Here is a 17,163-nt window from a genome sequence, read left to right as displayed (position 1 = left end):
GAATACAGGGATTACGGTACAAGAGCTGATTTTTCCACACCCCCTGACCCAACACATCCTTTGCTCGATAAGATTTTGGGGCTTCTGTTCTTGCTCTGGTCTGTCTTCTTTAGAAATTCTCAATAGGGTCTTTTGTACACTTAGGAAGGAGTGACACGATAGCACTGGGGAGAACGTCTGTCCTCTGTTGAGGTGCAGTTTCCCCTCTCATTTTAAGGAGAAGCTACACCAATGGGGTCTCATGCCAAATTGCTTCTCCAATGTAAATAGACAAACGTCTAGCTGCTTCCCCCCCCTAATTTTATAGGGTGGTCCAAACCTCTGTGGAATGACCTTAGTGGGACCAATGAGCACGTGGAGCACACCTGTCCTTAGAGGGCAAGTGGAAAAGGGTCAGCTGAAGCACTCCAACATCTGCATGATATTTCAAGTTCCTTGCAAAGTCTTTCCAGTTTCAAAACATTCATAGCATCCATGATGACTCCATAAACGTATAGTTTCTAACAGATGAGAACGGAGAATGAGAGGGCGGGTTGTCTTCCTTGGATACGTGGAAATGAAGGCTTTCAGCTATACCTCCTTACCATTTTGAAAAGCTTTTCATTTTTCTGTTGCTGTTTGTGTGCTGAGTAATAACGTTTCGCTCACGATTCAGCTTTCCAAGAACACCAAAGCAGACGCAGTGGTCAAGGATCTCTATGTTGAGAACGCTCAACTGCTGAAGGCTTTGGAGATGACGGAGCAGCGCCAGAAAACTGCTGAGAAGAAAAACTATTTACTAGAAGAAAAGATCGCCAACCTCAATAAGATCGTAAAGAACTTGGCATCCCCATCTTTCAGTTCAGCAGCTGAGTTAAGATCATAGCAAAGCCCTTAAGTACGCCACAATCCCGTGCACTTTACTGGAATTTTAATATTTCAGCTTTTCACTGCGTTGCCTTTTTGTATTGATGACTTTTAGTTAAGAGATGCCTCCAAGGGGATGGCAGAGCTAAATCCCAAGCAGACACTGCCTACAGAGATCCTTTTGTTTATTCCCAAACTATTTTTCTGCTCAGTTTTGTCTAAAAGTAATCTTTGCTATGTAAAAAAAAAACAAAAACAAAAAAAAAAAAGTATGTTTTTCTAGGTTAACTTATTTTGATACTTTGGTTTTAATTTAAAACACGAATTCTGAATATACTGAATTGATTATTTCTATTTAGGTCGAAGCACAAATTGCTGGTATTGAACTAATGACTTTAAAACCCTTTTGGTTTTCTGGGATCCTTCTTGGTCCAAACCTAGTAATATTGATATAATCAGGCTCATCTGAGTTGGAAGGGACCTGTAGGTCATCTGCTCCAACTAGAACAGGGAACAGGGAGGGACATCTACAGTCTGAATACTGCTGATGGAATTGCTATTGAAAGCAAGACTTTCCTGGTGTTGTCTGTATCCTGCAGTATGTGTAAATCCTGTGTCCTGTAAAGCAATATGCTCCACTTCTGCATTAGGAATCTGGGTTATTCCTCATGGCTGTTTCTCCACAGAAGAAAAGCAGTCAAAAATGTGTAAATAGACTACTGCCTCCAACTGACATAACTGTATTTTATCTGGAGAAATGTCCCAGGTGGCAAATAAAGACTACTGCTTTTTTTTATTATTTTTTTTAAGAAATTGTACAGGCCTTACTTTTTTTTTTTTTTTTTTTTTTAATACTAAACAATAGAAGAGTCGCCAAACAGACGTGAAGAAATGAGTTCCTGTAAGCTGTACATTCAATATAGTGGTGGAATGTGCTTATTACACAACTGGCAGAAGAGGGAAGAGGGGAACTTAGTGATGTGGCTCTGGGCAGCCTGGGCTGCTGGTTGGCGACCTGCACACAACAGGGGGTTGGAACTGGATGAGCACTGTGCTCCTTTGCAACCCAGGCCATTCTAGGATTCTATCAGGCCTCATAGACCTTTGTCACTAACACAGTGCTCTGTGTGATGTGGTAATTTGGAAGGACATCTTTTGTAGTGGGTCTGAGTACAGAAACTAAGCTTGCAATTAATCGTGAGGTGATACTCGATGTGAATACAAAGAACTCAGGGAATAAAAAATTAGTTTCCTTCAGTTTAATAAATGTGGATGTTAATGTCAGTAGATGGAGGTTAACATGCACTAGGGAGAGCAGGATAAAGAGAACTACGTTTAGATGAGTATTACCTTCATGCTCCCTGAGCAACCTGCAGTGGTGCTGTAGGCAGGAAGGCTGAAGAGCACGCAGCTTTGTAATGGCAGGTGGTGCTTACACCTCCTATCTGATGAGTCCATGGGGAATGCAGGCTTTTTGGGATCACCTTCAGGAGTGAGATGGGCCCACCAGAAGTCGCTGAATGAGAGCTCACGTGCTTTGGAGCTGGTTCTAACCAATTATTACCAACAGTCTAAATGTGATGCTAGCTTTCCCTACAAATGCTGGTCTCCATCAGACCAGTAAGGTATACTTAGTGCATACAAAACCAGTGAAAGGGGCCATACTGGCAATACTTGAAACTGGACTTCTTTCAATATGCATAAATCGTGGATGCAGGAGGGAGCTTTATCTCTGGGACTACTAGCAAGGTGACAGTTGTGACAGCATTTGTAACGTGGCAGCTGTCTCCTGGACACCGGGATGCAACTGCCTGCACCTTGCTGGGTAACCTATGGAAGGTGACTTTCACTCAGCAATGTGGCTGTAGGGGATGCTACCTTTGTCTAAAGGGTTACCTGCCACTCACAGGGCTGAGGGACTGAACTGCACTTGCTGGGTATGACCTCCTCTTCTCCTCCTCCATTGCCTTATAGAAAAAGGCATACCATAGTGGCAGAATATCTTGGAGGAACAAAAATTTCCTTTTAAATTATTTCACTACTCCGCTGTTGTGAATGCCTGTACTGGTTATTTGTCTATGTAATCTCAGAGATTCACATATCCTGTAAATCTCTGCTGCACAAACATGTTGACAAATCGCACTGACATGAGTTGGAGCTTGATTTTAAAATTTGAAGTTGAGAGATCTTTTTTTAATATTGGAACAGGTTGCCCAAGGAGGCTGTGGATGCCCCATCCCTGCAGGCATTCAAGGCCAGGCTGGATGTGGCTCTGGGCAGCCTGGGCTGCTGGTTGGCGACCTGCACACAGCAGGGGGTTGGAGCTGGGTGAGCACTGTGCTCCTTTGCAACCCAGGCCATTCTGTGATTCTGTGGTTCTATATTAATCTGCAAGTGGTAACAGTTGTAATCATGGAATAGTTTGAGTCGGAAGGGACCCTTAAAGGCCATCTGGTCCCCTCCCCTCAGTGAACATGGACACTCAGAACCCATCCCCTGACCTTGGGTGTCTGCAGGGATGGGGCCCCATCACCTTTCTGGGCAACTTGTGCAGTGCTTCATGCTACACCTGTGTGCATGGGTACCAGGGCTGTGCGTTAGCAGTGTGGTAACTGAGCACACCTTGAACTATGCTTACCCTATGGAAATTAGCAAAGTTTCAAAATATTTCCAGGAAACAACACAGGTATGGTTCAGCTGATCAGAACTGTGTTTGGAAATGTATTATTAGCTAGTAGATATTAACACCACTTTTTATATTGCCCAGCAGTGGCGGGGTCACTGTCCCTGGAGGTGTTCCAGAGCCATGGAGATGTGGCACAGAGGGATGTGGGCAGTGGGCAGGGTGGGCTGGTTGGAATTGGGGATCTTGGAGGTCTTTTCTAACCTAAATGATTCTGTGATTCTGTGAAAAAAAGGGAGCCAAGCTATGATGTTAGCACTGCAATAAGGGGAGAAGCAGAGAAAAGGGATTCTAACTGTCCCTCTTCCCACCCTATCCTGCCTCATTCTATGTTTCTTTCTTCCAAACACCAACCTAACGACTGAACAGGATCGGAGAAGGGTGGAGGAGGAAAACAGTAGACAAAAACTCAAATCTCATTGGAATGCTTGTGCGAGTGAATTCTCAGAAGTGCCTTCTGTCATTACGCATGCTGGAGCCTTTCTATGCTGTACTACTTTTGTTGCTGCAGGACAATTCAGGACAAACCCTTCCCAGGTGGGGGGAATGGTCACGGTGCTCCAACCAGCATTGTGTTGCTTGTTGTGTCAGCTCGAGAGATAAGCAGCTCGTCCCACAAAGTCAAGCCTACTGAAAATAAGCATAGAAACATGCAAACATGCAAAGCATTTGTGGTCTTTTGTGCATGAACGTGTCTCCAGTGCACTGCAGGCATTTTAAAGATACCAAAGTATTAGTGGTGTGGTAAATCACTGAGTTTCTGGGCCTCCTTGGTACAGCAGGGCTCGCTAATTAGGATATTAGTTCCTTCATCTCCAGAAGGTGTTTTAAATGCTTTCAACTCTCGCTTTATGAATCACTGTGAAAATAAAGGCATGTGGGTATCCAGGGTTGGAGTTGAGGAATCACACTCGTATCAAATGGATGTGAGCTGAATTCACCCCACTGAAGTCCTACGTGTCAATTTAGAATGGTATAAAAGCATACTTTGCTACGCATACTCCCATTACTACCTTAGGTACAAAGAAAATGGAATTATTTCAATTCTGACTGAAAAAAGAAAGCGTTGTAACATACTTTTAGCCAAATGACAGGTGAGGTAGAGCTGGGGACAGCCTGGGTCCGTCAAGTACAACACAAATGGCATCACCATCTCTCAGGTTTTCCACAGCTGCCTGCTGTGTGAGATGCCACCACTGCTGACGTGTTTTCTGTGTAAACGGAGACAGTCGTGTATGTTTGTTTTCGTTGGGTCTGTTGTGATGTGCTGTCCTTACACCACCATGTAAAGCAGAAGGAGGAACCAACCTATGTGTTATTTATAATGAATGTAAAAAATAAAAAGAAATCACTGTAAGACGCCTGCTCGTGGCTGTGGGGTTGTTTTTTGGTTGGTTGGTTGGTTTTTCCATCTTTTATGGAAATTGTTTGGGCGGAGGGCTTGGATCTCACAGGGTTTTTCCAATCGGAACGATTGCACGGCCTCCCGTCCGCCAGGGGGCGCCGCGACCGTCCCGCCGCTCTATCCCCATCCTTCCTCTCGTCTCCTCCCCCCACAACGCCCCGCGCCTAACGGCACCCCGCGGCCGCGCCCCGCAGCCCGCCCCCCGCTCACGGCCTCCGCCCGCCGCCCTGAGCGCCTGAGGGGGCCGCGGGCGGCCCGGCCCTGCGCGGAGCGGAGCCGGGCATGCGGGCGGCGGGAGCGGGCCGGGAGGAGGAGGTGGGATGCTGTCGCGGAAGAAAACGCGGACGGAGCTCTCGAAGCCCGGCGAGGTGCAGGGGAAGTACGTGAAGAAGGAAACCAGCCCGCTGCTCCGCAGTGAGTGACCGAGCGCCGGGCGGGGCGGGGCGGGAGCGCGGCACGGAGCTGGGAGGGCTCGTGGTTACGGCACGGCGCTCAGCTGCGCCCTCAGCCGGCCGCCAGCCATCAGCACGGCCTGTGGGAGCCGCCCGGCGCTGAGCGGGGCGCGGCTGGGGGCTGCAGAGCGGGGAGGGGTCGGTGCTGTCTGAATGGGCCTCGGTGGAGCAGGCTGGGCTGGGGTTAAACGGGGAGGCTGTAGGCCCTGCGCGTGGCGGCGGGTTGGAGATTCATCATTCTCCAGGTCCCTTCCAACCCGGGCCGTTCTGTGATGAGGGCAGTGGTGTTGATGGAGCGAGATTCAAGGTGCTTGGGTTGGTTCTTGGCCTAATGGAGAGCTTTAAAACCTGCCTGACAGGGCTGCAGTCCGGAGGGGGTGTGGGGTGACCTCACTGCAGCCTTTCAGTACCTAAAGGGAGCCTACAGACAGGAGGGGAGTCAGCTCTTGGAAAGGGGAGATAATAGCAGGACAAGGGGAAATGGTTTGAAGTTGAGGGAGGGCAGATTTCAGTTGGATGTGAGGGGGAAGTTGTTTGCTGTGAGAGTGGTGAGGTGCTGGAACAGCTGCCCAGAGAGGCTGTGGATGCCCCGTCCATCCCTGGAGGTGTTCAAGGCCAGGTTGGATGGGGCCCTGGGCAGCCTGGGCTGCTGTGAGATGTGGAGGTTGGTGGCCCTGCCTGTGGTGGGGGTTGGAGCTTCGTGATCCTTGAGGTCCCTTCCGACCCGGGCCATTCTGTCATTCTCTGGGTGGGAGCTGTTTGTGTTGGCTTCTTTTGCTGTCAAAACTGTGCTTCTTTGGCAATAGTTTCTGTGTGTGCAGGCTTTTGTTGCACCAGTGCAGCCCCACTGTTATGCTGCTATATGCATTAGAGGTGCTTTAAAGGGGTTCTGGCATTAGAATGGAGTCACTTGCATGGTGTAAGTCAGGCACCATGGCTAGCCAAATACCATAAGTGTGTGCAAAGTTCTCATTTCCCTTCTCTGCCATAACAGATCTGATGCCTTCCTTTATCCGTCACGGTCCGACCATTCCAAGACGAACTGATATCTGCCCTCCCGACCCGAGTCCTTCTGCTTACGGCTCTGGTGGAGATGGAGCTGTTTCCAGAAACCAGAGTTTCCTTCGAACACCGGTGCAGAGACCGCCACAGGAAATAATGAGGCGTGAAAGCAACAGACTGTCTGCGCCTTCCTACTTCGCTCGAAGTTTAGCTGATGTTGCTAGAGAATATGGCTCTTCCTCCCAGTCCTTTCTAGCAGAAACCAATTCGGTTATGGAAAACGGAGATGCCGGCACACGTTGTTACTATTATGATCACCTCTATGATGCCCAGAGGAGACGTCAGTTGAATGATCGCTTGCATGAGGACTACAGGTATTACGAGCACAGCGGGGAGCTTTTCCAGAGGATGTCTCACAACCACGGGCGGCGCACCTCAGGTGAGGATGGGTTCATTGCTGCCCTTCACATGTTACTGAGCAGCTTCAGGTACAGAGGTATTTCGTAGCATCACAGAATGGCCTGGGTTGCAAAGGAGCACAGTGCTCACCCAGTCCCAACCCCCTGCTGTGTGCAGGTCGCCAACCAGCAGCCCAGGCTGCCCAGAGCCACATCCAGCCTGGCCTTGGATGCCTGCAGGGATGGGGCATCCACAGCCTCCTTGGGCAACCTGTTCCACTGCCTCACCACCCTCTGTGTGGAAAAACTTCCTCCTCATATCCAACCCAAACCTCCCCATCTCACTTTAAAACCATTCCCCTTGTCCTATCACTACCCACCCTCACATACAGCCATTCCCCCTCCTATTTATCCACTCCCTTCAAGCACTGGAAGGCCACAATAAGGTCTCCCCACAGCCTTCTCTTCTCCAAGCTAAACAAGCCCAGAATATCATTGTGTCATTTGATTTTTGTTGATTTTATAATTAGTTATTCATTGTCAAACAATGAGTAATGACTGTTTTGTGTAATTAACAAATTGGCGTGTAGTTAGTGCTGAAATTCACCTCCTAGTGCCTGAATTCTTTTTGGCTTGTAATATTGTAATGTTATGAAGACAGGCTGAGGGAGCTGAGTTTGTTTGGTGACCTCAGTGCAGCCTTCAGTACCTAAAGGGAGCCTACAGACAGGAGGGGAGTCAGCTCTTGGAAAGGGGAGATAACAACAGGACAAGGGGAAATGGTTTGAAGTTGAGGGAGGGCAGATTTCAGTTGGATGTGAGGGGGAAGTTGTTTGCTGTGAGAGTGGTGAGGTGCTGGAACAGCTGCCCAGAGAGGCTGTGGATGCCCCGTCCATCCCTGGAGGTGTTCAAGGCCAGGTTGGATGGGGCCCTGGGCAGCCTGGGCTGCTGTGAGATGTGGAGGTTGGTGGCCCTGCCTGTGGTTTGGGGGGGTTGGAGCTTCGTGATCCTTGAGGTCCCTTCCAATCCGGGCCATTCTGTCATTCTGTGTGACTGGGGAAGAATCAAACTCACACGCTCCCTTCACAGGGAGGGACTTGTCACATTTTTCTGCTGGAACAAGAGAAACAAATAAAAATCCCTTAAATATTTATTTTTGAAGTATTTAGTTAACTGCGATGACTCAGAAGAGTCATTGTTTTGTATGTCATGCTGCTGTAGATGTACTGAAATAAGAAATGTGGGATGTCAGTGGTTCCCATAGAAAGGTGACCTTACAGGCAGTGTTGGAGTGGTGTTTATATTGCTGAAATGATCTTCGGGGAGGAGTTTGAAAGAAGCACTTCAGACCTGTAAATAATGTAGTGAAATATGCAGTTAGTTCATTGTTGCTTGCAATCTGCTGGTAAAAATGGCAGCACTGAGGCTGAGGGTGGATTTAAAAAGCTGACAGCGCTTTGGTGGTGGTGGTTGTTTTTTAATACAGAGGTGTTCCAATGATGCATGGCAGGAGAGCAGTGCTGGCATTGCTGCTGCCAGGCAGTGCATTTTGAGATGCTGATGTTTAAGACTTGCTGCTTCATCCTTAACTTTGCTAAATGCTGGCTAACTACGTGGGGTCTATCTAGACTGTGCAGGAAACCCATCCATATGTTGGCTGCTCATCATTCAATATGTACCTGGTCCTCGTAGCAGCTCCTGTTGGCTTCTGCTATAGGACTGGAAGAGAGATTTCACACCTGAAACCCTCAGCTTTACACACCAAATGACACAGTGATGATGAATGCTAAGAGCCTTCAAATCCAATATTGCTATGTTGTAGAATTGGAGCAGCATCTCAGCAGAGATGGAGCTCCACTTGTTAGTTTGAAGGTGAAGTTAATCCAGCAGATTTCTAACACAAGCAGAAAGCAGGACTTTTCAGCTGTATTTTTCTCAGTTGTAGCAACACGGGTTTCTCTCTCAACAGGCTTTTCTCTCTTGTTTGTCCCATGCCCTCTTAGCCTTTGGAAAACAAGGAGCTGCTGGTGGGTTTTGGTCTTTGTCACTTGTGTATGTTTGCAGTTAATAGCTTGGACAGATTTTACATATTTCATAATGGATGAGCATTCAGTCTTACATATATGCAGGAAATAATCCAGAGAGGTGAACCTCTTGTCTGCCAACACATTATCCCTTTTCCTCTGCTTTTAGCTTTCATCTCAACACAGGATATGGACTCTTAGGCTCCACCTGCAGTTTCACTGCAATAAGAATGTTAACCTCTGTCCTTCTGTACCTCCTCTGAAGAATCAGTATTACTTTATATCAGTAGAAGTGTGATGTGGTCAAGAATAAGAAAACCTCATCTCTCCTTATTTCCTTCCCCTGGCAGCTAAGCTCAGTCTGATTTCAGCCTCCCGCTGTTCTGCAGCCTTGTTTCCCTTGAGCAGCACCAGTCCCTCTAATTGCCAGTTCCTCTCTCCTTGTCTCCAGCAGTAAGGCCTTCTGCATCCCTTGCCTTGGCCTGGATCACCTCTTCCCTACACGTTTCCATCACTGTTTGTAAGATTTTCACCTGAGAGGAGCCCTTTACAAAGTAAATTGAAATGTCTTCTCATTGACATCTTCACACTCAAAGGATTCAGCATTAAGCAAATGTCTTTTTTTCAGGAGGTGACAGAGTTGCATCGCCTTGATGTTTCTCCTTCAAGTCACATCACTGATTAATTTCTCCCCACCTTCCCTTTCTTATTCTTATCAGATTTATTTTAATTCCTAACTAATGTGAGTGGCTTTCCTGAAAAGTGCCTTCAGTTATTTGCCAGTGTTGTGTGTTTAGTTACCTCTGTAGCATTTTTGGATTTTTTTTTTAGTTTATTTCTGTAAGTGTTGGTTTCAACTTAATTCTAAGAGACTTTACTCATCTTTCCTTGCCATCTCTGTCCTCTCTTCTAGGTGAAAGGTTCGGGGAGGTTTGTGGTTGAAGTTCAGGGTGACCTCAGTGCAGCCTTTAGTACCTAAAGGGAGCCTACAGACAGGAGGGGAATCAACCCTTGGAAAGGGGAGATAACAGCAGGACAAGGGGAAATGGTTTGAAGTTGAGGGAGGGCAGATTTGAGTTGGATGTGAGGGGGAAGTTGTTTGCTGTGAGAGTGGTGAGGTGCTGGAACAGCTGCCCAGAGAGGCTGTGGATGCCCCGTCCATCCCTGGAGGTGTTCAAGGCCAGGTTGGATGGGGCCCTGGGCAGCCTGGGCTGCTGTGAGATGTGGAGGTTGGTGGCCCTGCCTGTGGTTTGGGGGGGTTGGAGCTTCGTGATCCTTGAGGTCCCTTCTGACCTGGGCCATTCTGTGATTGTGTGAAGTTATACCTACAGCACAGATTGGAACTAACTTGTAACCAAGACCTCAGAGTTCATTTGTACCCCTTTGAGTGGTGAGCTGAGCACTTGTTAGCTGTATGTGACAGTTCTGAGATTGACATCCCAGCGTACTCTGGGGAGAAGCCATGCAGCTGGAGCTGACTGCTGCTCCAGAAGCAGAGCTGCTCATGCTGTCCTGCCAGCAAAGCATGGCTTTGCTTTTTGGCCTGCTTCCCATAGCAGTTCTGTGTGATCAGATGCTGGCTTTCCTGCTTACCTGAGTCCATCTTCCAGCCTTCTTTGGCTCTTGTGTAGCAGACACAGGCCTTGTGGCAGCAGAACTTGAGGGTGGCTTACTGCCTGTTCTCATCCTGCCTTGGGCAACTTCTGATACCAGCCTTAAAGTGTTAAAAAACATTCACCTTTAGCCCATGAATCAAATCCATTTGTATTTGCTGCCGCAATCATGAAGGAATTCGAGTGGGAGGAACTCTTTCAAAAGCACAACAAGACAAAATGCTGATGGGGTGAGCAGCAAAATATGTTTATACCTTTATGGAAACCGTTTCCCTCTGTGAAATCTGGGTATTCAGACTTGTGGTGGTATAATATTTGTTGTTTATTTGAGCTTCTTATGCAAAGTGCAGTATTTTCGAGAAGCTTAAATGTTGGTATTTTGTCATTGGAATGCAAACAAAACCAGTGGTGTAACCATGGCTAGGGTTTGAAATGCTCTCCGTGGCCCCAGCAAGGCTAAAGGTCAGGCAGCAGCTCGCATGCTCCTTCTCACTGGAAGTAAAGGGCTGAGTTGCTTAATCCTAATGAGGATGGAGCTGTCACACAGCCGTTAGCTTGCCTTCATAAAGCTGAGGAGTGGGTGAGTACTCCAACAAGGGGAGAAACTTTGAGGCTGTGCAATCCAGAGCGCACAGAGGCCAGAAATGGGTTTGTAGGTGAGCAGATGTCTTCTGCAGGGCAGAACTCAGGAGGAACTTCTTGCATTTACTCCTCCTGTTCATTCTGTTGCTTTGAAACCTTTCAGCTGCGTTGGTGATGACTTTGATCTGTCACTGGAATCACAGCCCAGCCAGTTCTGCAGGTAACCAGTACTTACACAGGAGGCTTCCCCTGCCTGCTGCACAAAGGCTGTGTGTGCACTGGTGGAAGGAGCCATTCCTGTGGTCATCCTACAAGAGTATGGAATTTCCTGAGAAATACAAGAGCTGTTCTGCTGCTCTGCTCTTCCTGTTGTCTTTCTGAGCGAATGTCCATACCTGAAGGGCTGTGCCTTTTCCTTCCACTCAGGAATAAGTGCACAGAAATGTTAGCTCTGAAAAACAAGCAGAGGGGTGTGTTCCTCATCGACTAACACAACATTTATGGTCAGATCTCTTCCTGACTTTAAAAGATTGGGGAAGGGAGCTCCCACAGCCCTTCTTGTGGCTGTGGGGAAATACTAATATACAAACCCTGAGTGCTGAGGTTGAATAGATGCGTTTGATGAACAGGTAATTGGAATTTTGCTGTATCCAGAGACTGAATAACTGTGGAATTGCAGATAACTGAAGGAAATGCCTTACGTAGAGTTGAGTTTGGGCCAGCACAGCCAGCAGGAGCACATTCTGTAGGCACCCAGAAGGTGAAAGACACCTCTGGAAGTCTTGATTGCATCACTTGGTTGTTTTCCCTAATTTTTCTGTGGAAGGGAGCTGATATAACAGCCCTGAGTGCCCACAGGACATAGGAGGAAGGGGCAGAGGAAACTGGAATGGCTGCTGATGGCTGCACTGCACAAACCTGACTCTTCCCTCCCGCTTGTGTTACTGTTCTTCAGCGGTTAATCTGGAAAACTTTGGCATCGTGTGATTTCTTTTCCAGGCAGTTGAAGTCTATGATCATAACCTGATCAGGATTTCTTTTATGGATGTATACAGGTGTGTGCTGGAAACCTGGCAGTATTGTTCGTAGTGCCTTGTGTCTGTGGAGGGGGGAGCTAACTTAGTACTTAATACTGCTTTGAGGTGTTACCTGGTGAGGTAAAGACCTTGATTTTCTGTTTTTTAGGCATCGGGAGAGTTGCTGCTACATCTCTAGGAAACCTAACAAATCACAGCTCTGAAGACTTGCCTCTTCCCCCTGGCTGGTCGGTGGACTGGACTATCAGAGGAAGGAAGTACTACATCGACCACAACACCAACACCACGCATTGGAGCCACCCCCTGGAGCGGGAGGGGCTGCCGCCGGGCTGGGAGAGGGTGGAGTCCGCAGAGTTTGGAGTGTATTATGTGGATCACATCAATAAAAGAGCTCAATACAAACACCCTTGCGCTCCCAGGTATGACGGCAGGCTTGCTTGTTGTGATTGTCCTTGTCCTAGTTCAGCTGAGAATGTAGAAATGGCACATATACAGAGTGGAAGGAGCAGTTCTTGAGAGCAGCCCTGCAGAGGAGGACCTGGGGGTCTTGATGGATGAAAAGCTTAACATGGGCCAGCAGTGTGCTCCTGCAGCTTGGAAAGCAAATGGGATCCTGGGCTCCATCAGCAGAGGGGTGGCCAGCAGGGACAGGGAGGTGATTGTCCCCCTCTGCTCTGCTTTGTGAGGCCCCATCTGCAGTGCTGTGTGCAGGTCTGGAGCCCCCAGTACAGGAAAGACAGGGAGGTGTTGGAGAGGGTCCAGAGGAGCCACAGAGATGATCAGGGGGCTGCAGCACCTCCCCTACAAAGACAGGCTGAGGGAGCTGGGCTTGTTCAGCCTGGAGAAGAGAAGGCTGTGGGGTGACCTCAGTGCAGCCTTCAGTACCTAAAGGGAGCCTGCAGACAGGAGGGGAGTCAGCTCTTGGAAAGGGGAGATAACAGCAGGACAAGGGGAAATGGTTTGAAGTTGAGGGAGGGCAGATTTGAGTTGGATGTGAGGGGGAAGTTGTTTGCTGTGAGAGTGGTGAGGTGCTGGAACAGCTGCCCAGAGAGGCTGTGGATGCCCCGTCCATCCCTGGAGGTGTTCAAGGCCAGGTTGGATGGGGCCCTGGGCAGCCTGGGCTGCTGTGAGATGTGGAGGTTGGTGGCCCTGCCTGTGGTGGGGGGGGGTTGGAGCTTCATGATCCTTGAGCTTCCTTCCAACCTGGGCCATTCTGTGATTTTATGATGCAATTCTGTGAACTGCTTTTGCCTTGCATGCTATGTGCCAAAACCAGCTTATTTTTTAAAAGTAAGCATTACTGCTTCTGAATGAGACTTTTAGAAGTTGTAATTGTTGGTTTCTGTCTCTTCTGTTAGTTCAGTTTAGAAACAGGATATTATTCTTACCTCACTAAAATAAAGCAGCTGTTTCTGCAACTGCTGGTGAAACAGCCGAGCAGCTGAGAGCAGAATTGAGTGTTAGAATGAAGGTAAACTTGATTGATGTTCTGGGAAACCATCTCTGAAACCGAAACTAAATCACTTCTGGGATGAAAACAAATGTTTTAGCTGCCTAAAACATGAAGGTAAAATCAAGTTAGCATGCAGCAAATCTACCAGTTAATTTCTACTATTTGATCCTTCTTGCTATACTGCAGGAAGTTCATCTCTATATTAATGAGAGCAGGACATCCTGCTTGCTGCTTGCTGAATTTCTCTGCCTTCCTCCACACAGCGTTCCCCGTTACGACCAGCCTCCCCCAGTGACCTACCAGCCCCAGCAGGCAGAGAGAAGCCAGCCCCTCCTCGTCCCTGCAAACCCCTACCACACTGCAGAGATTCCAGACTGGCTGCAGGTCTACGCCAGGGCTCCTGTCAAGTAAGCTTGTTTTCTTTACCCTTACTTTGCACCACATTACACGTGCATCATTTAGACAGAAAGTGGATTCTGATATCTGAAAGTAGAACTCTAGCTGCTGGCTGTTCCATAATTGCATGAGAGCTGTTGCTGACAGTGGATGAGGAATTTGTGCTGGATTTTTCATATCAGAAATAAAGTCACACTAAATTGAGTGGAACATTGCTGGCTGAGGATTCAGTCTAAACACTTCAGACCAAATCAATTGTCCATTCAACAAACTACTGTCAGAATGTGCTTTTAAAACATGCCTAGTTTGTACACATATATATTAGATCACTCGCCATGCACATAACCTGTGTTATGTACATTATGATCTAAATCATACGCATGACACTTAAATCTCCCAAAAACATAGCAAAAATTGGCCTGGTAAGAGGACTGGACTCTTAACTCATCCAGGTGGAAATGGGTAAGTTGGAAATAAGCACAACTAGTCTTTACCTGTGTCTTAGCAGAAGATTGGAGACCGCTTCTGATGGGTTGGCTTGGCATCGGGCATTGCTTAACACAGCACTGCAGAACTGGGAGCTGTGCTTTACTTTCAGTGTCAGCATGGTGCCCCATGGCATATAAACTACATGGGTATTTTTAGGAACAGGGGATCTTCTCCAGGAGTAAATCTGAGTCAATGCAATGAAACGTGTTCTGACGGCTGCAGCTCTGCAGAAGTCTGACACTAAGTAGAAAATCAGTTTCTAAAAGCATCCACGTGGCATTTCTTCAATAACTATAAAACCATCTACTTCTTCTGAGGGGGAACGTGGTGAGACTGAATCGTGCAGCAGTTGGGAATTCTCAAACCGTGTGCCAGTCAGTGACTTTCAGCTGAAGTTTTTAGCTGCTTCTATTTAGTGTAATTGCAGGGGGTTTAATTACTTCTCATGGCTGCTGGCAAACCCATCCAGATTTAAATGGACCTAAAATCCAGTGGTGTACTTGTGCAGCATGGGCGTCCTGAGTTCCTGTAACCTGGGAGAGGGCTGAGTTCCTAGAAATACTTCTAGGTTTTGGCTGCAGCTGCATGTCTTTATTTAGGTCTTTGGCACATCTAGACAATGCAGTTTTAAGTATTTCAGCCTGTGTTGTGTAGGTTCTTGCTGGTTCTGCTCTTGAAACTTGAAGGTTAGCACTGTAAGATTCTCAGAGGCTTTTGAAAGGCTGGGACACTGAAGTCAAGTGTCGGGAAGAACCCAAAGTCACACATTTTCCAGCCTCCTTTTACCTTTCTTCACCTGAAGCAGTGCTGGTACAAACACTGGAGTTTGTGGCATTCTCAAATGTGAAGAAGCAAACCCTGTTTGATGCTGATTTTGTACCGGGAAAGGGAGGGGGAGAGGTAGCAGCTGACTTGCTGCCTCCTCAACTTGAGGGCTTCTTAAAGAACAACTAAACCTGCACACTGCGTGTTTGTTTATCCATCCTTGCAGTCAGGACGACCACCTGGTAGGTGCTTGGGAGTTTGGTGGACTTCATGTGTGAGGCACTGAGGGAATCTGACAGTGCCTTCTGTGGAACAGAGATTGCAGTTCAGATTCTTCCCCACCTCTTTTGAGCACAGATCAGAACCTTTGTCTTTCTCCATGTAACCAGGATCTCATAGCTCTGCTCGTTCCATCTTTTCTCTTGTTCTTTCAGCAGCTGCCTTGTCAGCTCCTGATACCCAAGATAAGAAAAATCACATCGCAGGTGAATTACGAATGTTTAGAAATGGGGGGAAGAAGCAGGAAATAATGAAGTAAGGATGCAGCGTCTCATACAGAGCAAGGCTGTGCTGCTCAGCAGCTGGGGGCTGCCCAGGGGAGCTCACTGTCAGCCAGAGAATCGGCTTTGAGCTGCCACCGAGGTGACGTGGCCACTAATTAGGGCTGTTTCTCCTTACTGATGCTACCTGGTCCTCTCCTCCCCTTGTTCCATGGGGCTCGTGCCCCACGGTTTGAGACGCAGTGACCTAAATCAGCGCTGAGCGAACACAGAGCAGCACAGCAGCCGCGGGTAACCCTCTGTGCCGCTCCAGGTACGACCACATCCTGAAGTGGGAGCTGTTCCAGCTGGCAGACCTGGACACGTACCAGGGCATGCTGAAGCTGCTCTTCATGAAGGAGTTGGAGCGCATCGTGAAGCTGTATGAAGCCTACAGGCAGGCACTGCTCACCGAGCTGGAGCACCGCAAGCAGCGGCAGCAGTGGTACGCCCAGCAGCACGGCAAGAACTTCTGAGCTGCCCCACGGACACGGGGGAGGCCAGGAGCTTTCAGAAGCCCCCACAGTTCATAAAGAAGTGCTTTGGTTGAAAAGGCAGCTTATTTTTGTTGACATTGCACCTTTGTTATTATCCTCTTGAATATTTTTCTACATGTATTATGTATTGTTTATACAAATGAGAAACGTTTGTTAATCTTTTTCCATACAAAAACTAGTTTATTATGCTGAAAACCAGCGTGGAGTTGGAGCAGAGAGCTGATTCTGCTCTCCTTTTCTAGCAGTCGGCTGTATTATGGAGAAGCTGACTGTGTGTTTTTAAACAGCAATAGATGCAGTTACCAGAAAGGCCCCGGATGCAAAGCACCGCTGCAGTCCCTGCTGGTGGTGCAGTGTGTTTCCCACGGGCCTTCCTCTGAGCTCTGCTTACAGCTTTAATGGACAGCACACTGTTCTGTACCACCAGTCCTGCACCACGCAGAGCCGCCATGTGCTTCACACAGTGAAGTGGGAGTTGCCTTATTTTTTACTTCGTTCAACGCGTTGTTCCTTTAGCTTTCCTATTCCACCTCACAGATGGCAGAGGGGGAAATACCGACCCTCCTTCAGGACCAACCTCACTGCAGAGCTTCCCCAGTGCAGTGTGTGAGCCCCAGCACCGCACCTGGAAACGTCAGGGATGGCTCCCCACCTTCTTCTTTCTTACTGCTCTTTTTTAACCGAGCTGTGTCTTCTATTTGATTTCCTTACCTGGGGGAAATTTATACGTGTACAGTGAGTGACCCTCACCGCTGTTCTCATTTGGTTCATTGATTGTCCTGAAATGTTATTTATGGATTCTTTTTAGTGCAATAAAAACATGGTTGCAGACAAAAAGACAAGACATTTCTTGTAAATCCTATTAATTCAATAAAAATCACTTTGTTTAATGAGCCAGGGGGTGATCAGCTCATTTCTGCCGCGCCAGGGGCCAAACTGAAGGTTCATACCTGAGCAGTGCACAGCCTCCAGAGCCGACTCC

At 47.9% G+C, this 17,163-nt stretch overlaps 2 protein-coding genes across 5 annotated transcripts in view; both read left to right on the top strand.

The window, feature by feature from the left end:
* NIN (ninein) overlaps positions 1-4,886 on the top strand; it is a 54,728-nt gene extending 49,842 nt beyond the window's left edge. For all 3 annotated transcript variants that reach the window (XM_085225922.1, XM_085225923.1, XM_085225924.1), the window contains exon 30: positions 656-4,886. In XM_085225922.1, coding sequence (XP_085082048.1) covers positions 656-865 — 210 coding nt within the window. In that variant the 3' untranslated portion in view covers positions 866-4,886. The remainder of the gene's footprint in view (positions 1-655) is intronic.
* A 178-nt stretch (positions 4,887-5,064) lies between these two features.
* SAV1 (salvador family WW domain containing protein 1) lies at positions 5,065-17,074 on the top strand. Of its 2 annotated transcripts, none has more exons than XM_085225920.1 (5): positions 5,065-5,348; positions 6,381-6,827; positions 12,191-12,461; positions 13,759-13,902; positions 15,959-17,074. In XM_085225920.1, the coding sequence occupies exons 1-5, from the start codon at positions 5,255-5,257 to the stop codon at positions 16,158-16,160; spliced, it is 1,158 nt and encodes a 385-aa protein (XP_085082046.1). In that variant the 5' UTR covers positions 5,065-5,254; the 3' UTR covers positions 16,161-17,074. The 2 variants fall into 2 exon arrangements, with proteins under 2 accessions (XP_085082046.1, XP_031409613.1); XM_031553753.2 differs by lacking the exon at positions 5,065-5,348 and adding an exon at positions 5,554-5,693.
* Positions 17,075-17,163: the final 89 nt, after the last annotated feature.

This window comes from Meleagris gallopavo, chromosome 5 (assembly GCF_905368555.1).
Source record: "Meleagris gallopavo chromosome 5, MGAL_WU_HG_1.1, whole genome shotgun sequence".
NCBI classification, from domain to species: Eukaryota; Metazoa; Chordata; class Aves; order Galliformes; family Phasianidae; genus Meleagris; species Meleagris gallopavo.
This window is presented reverse-complemented; position numbering and strand designations above follow the sequence as displayed.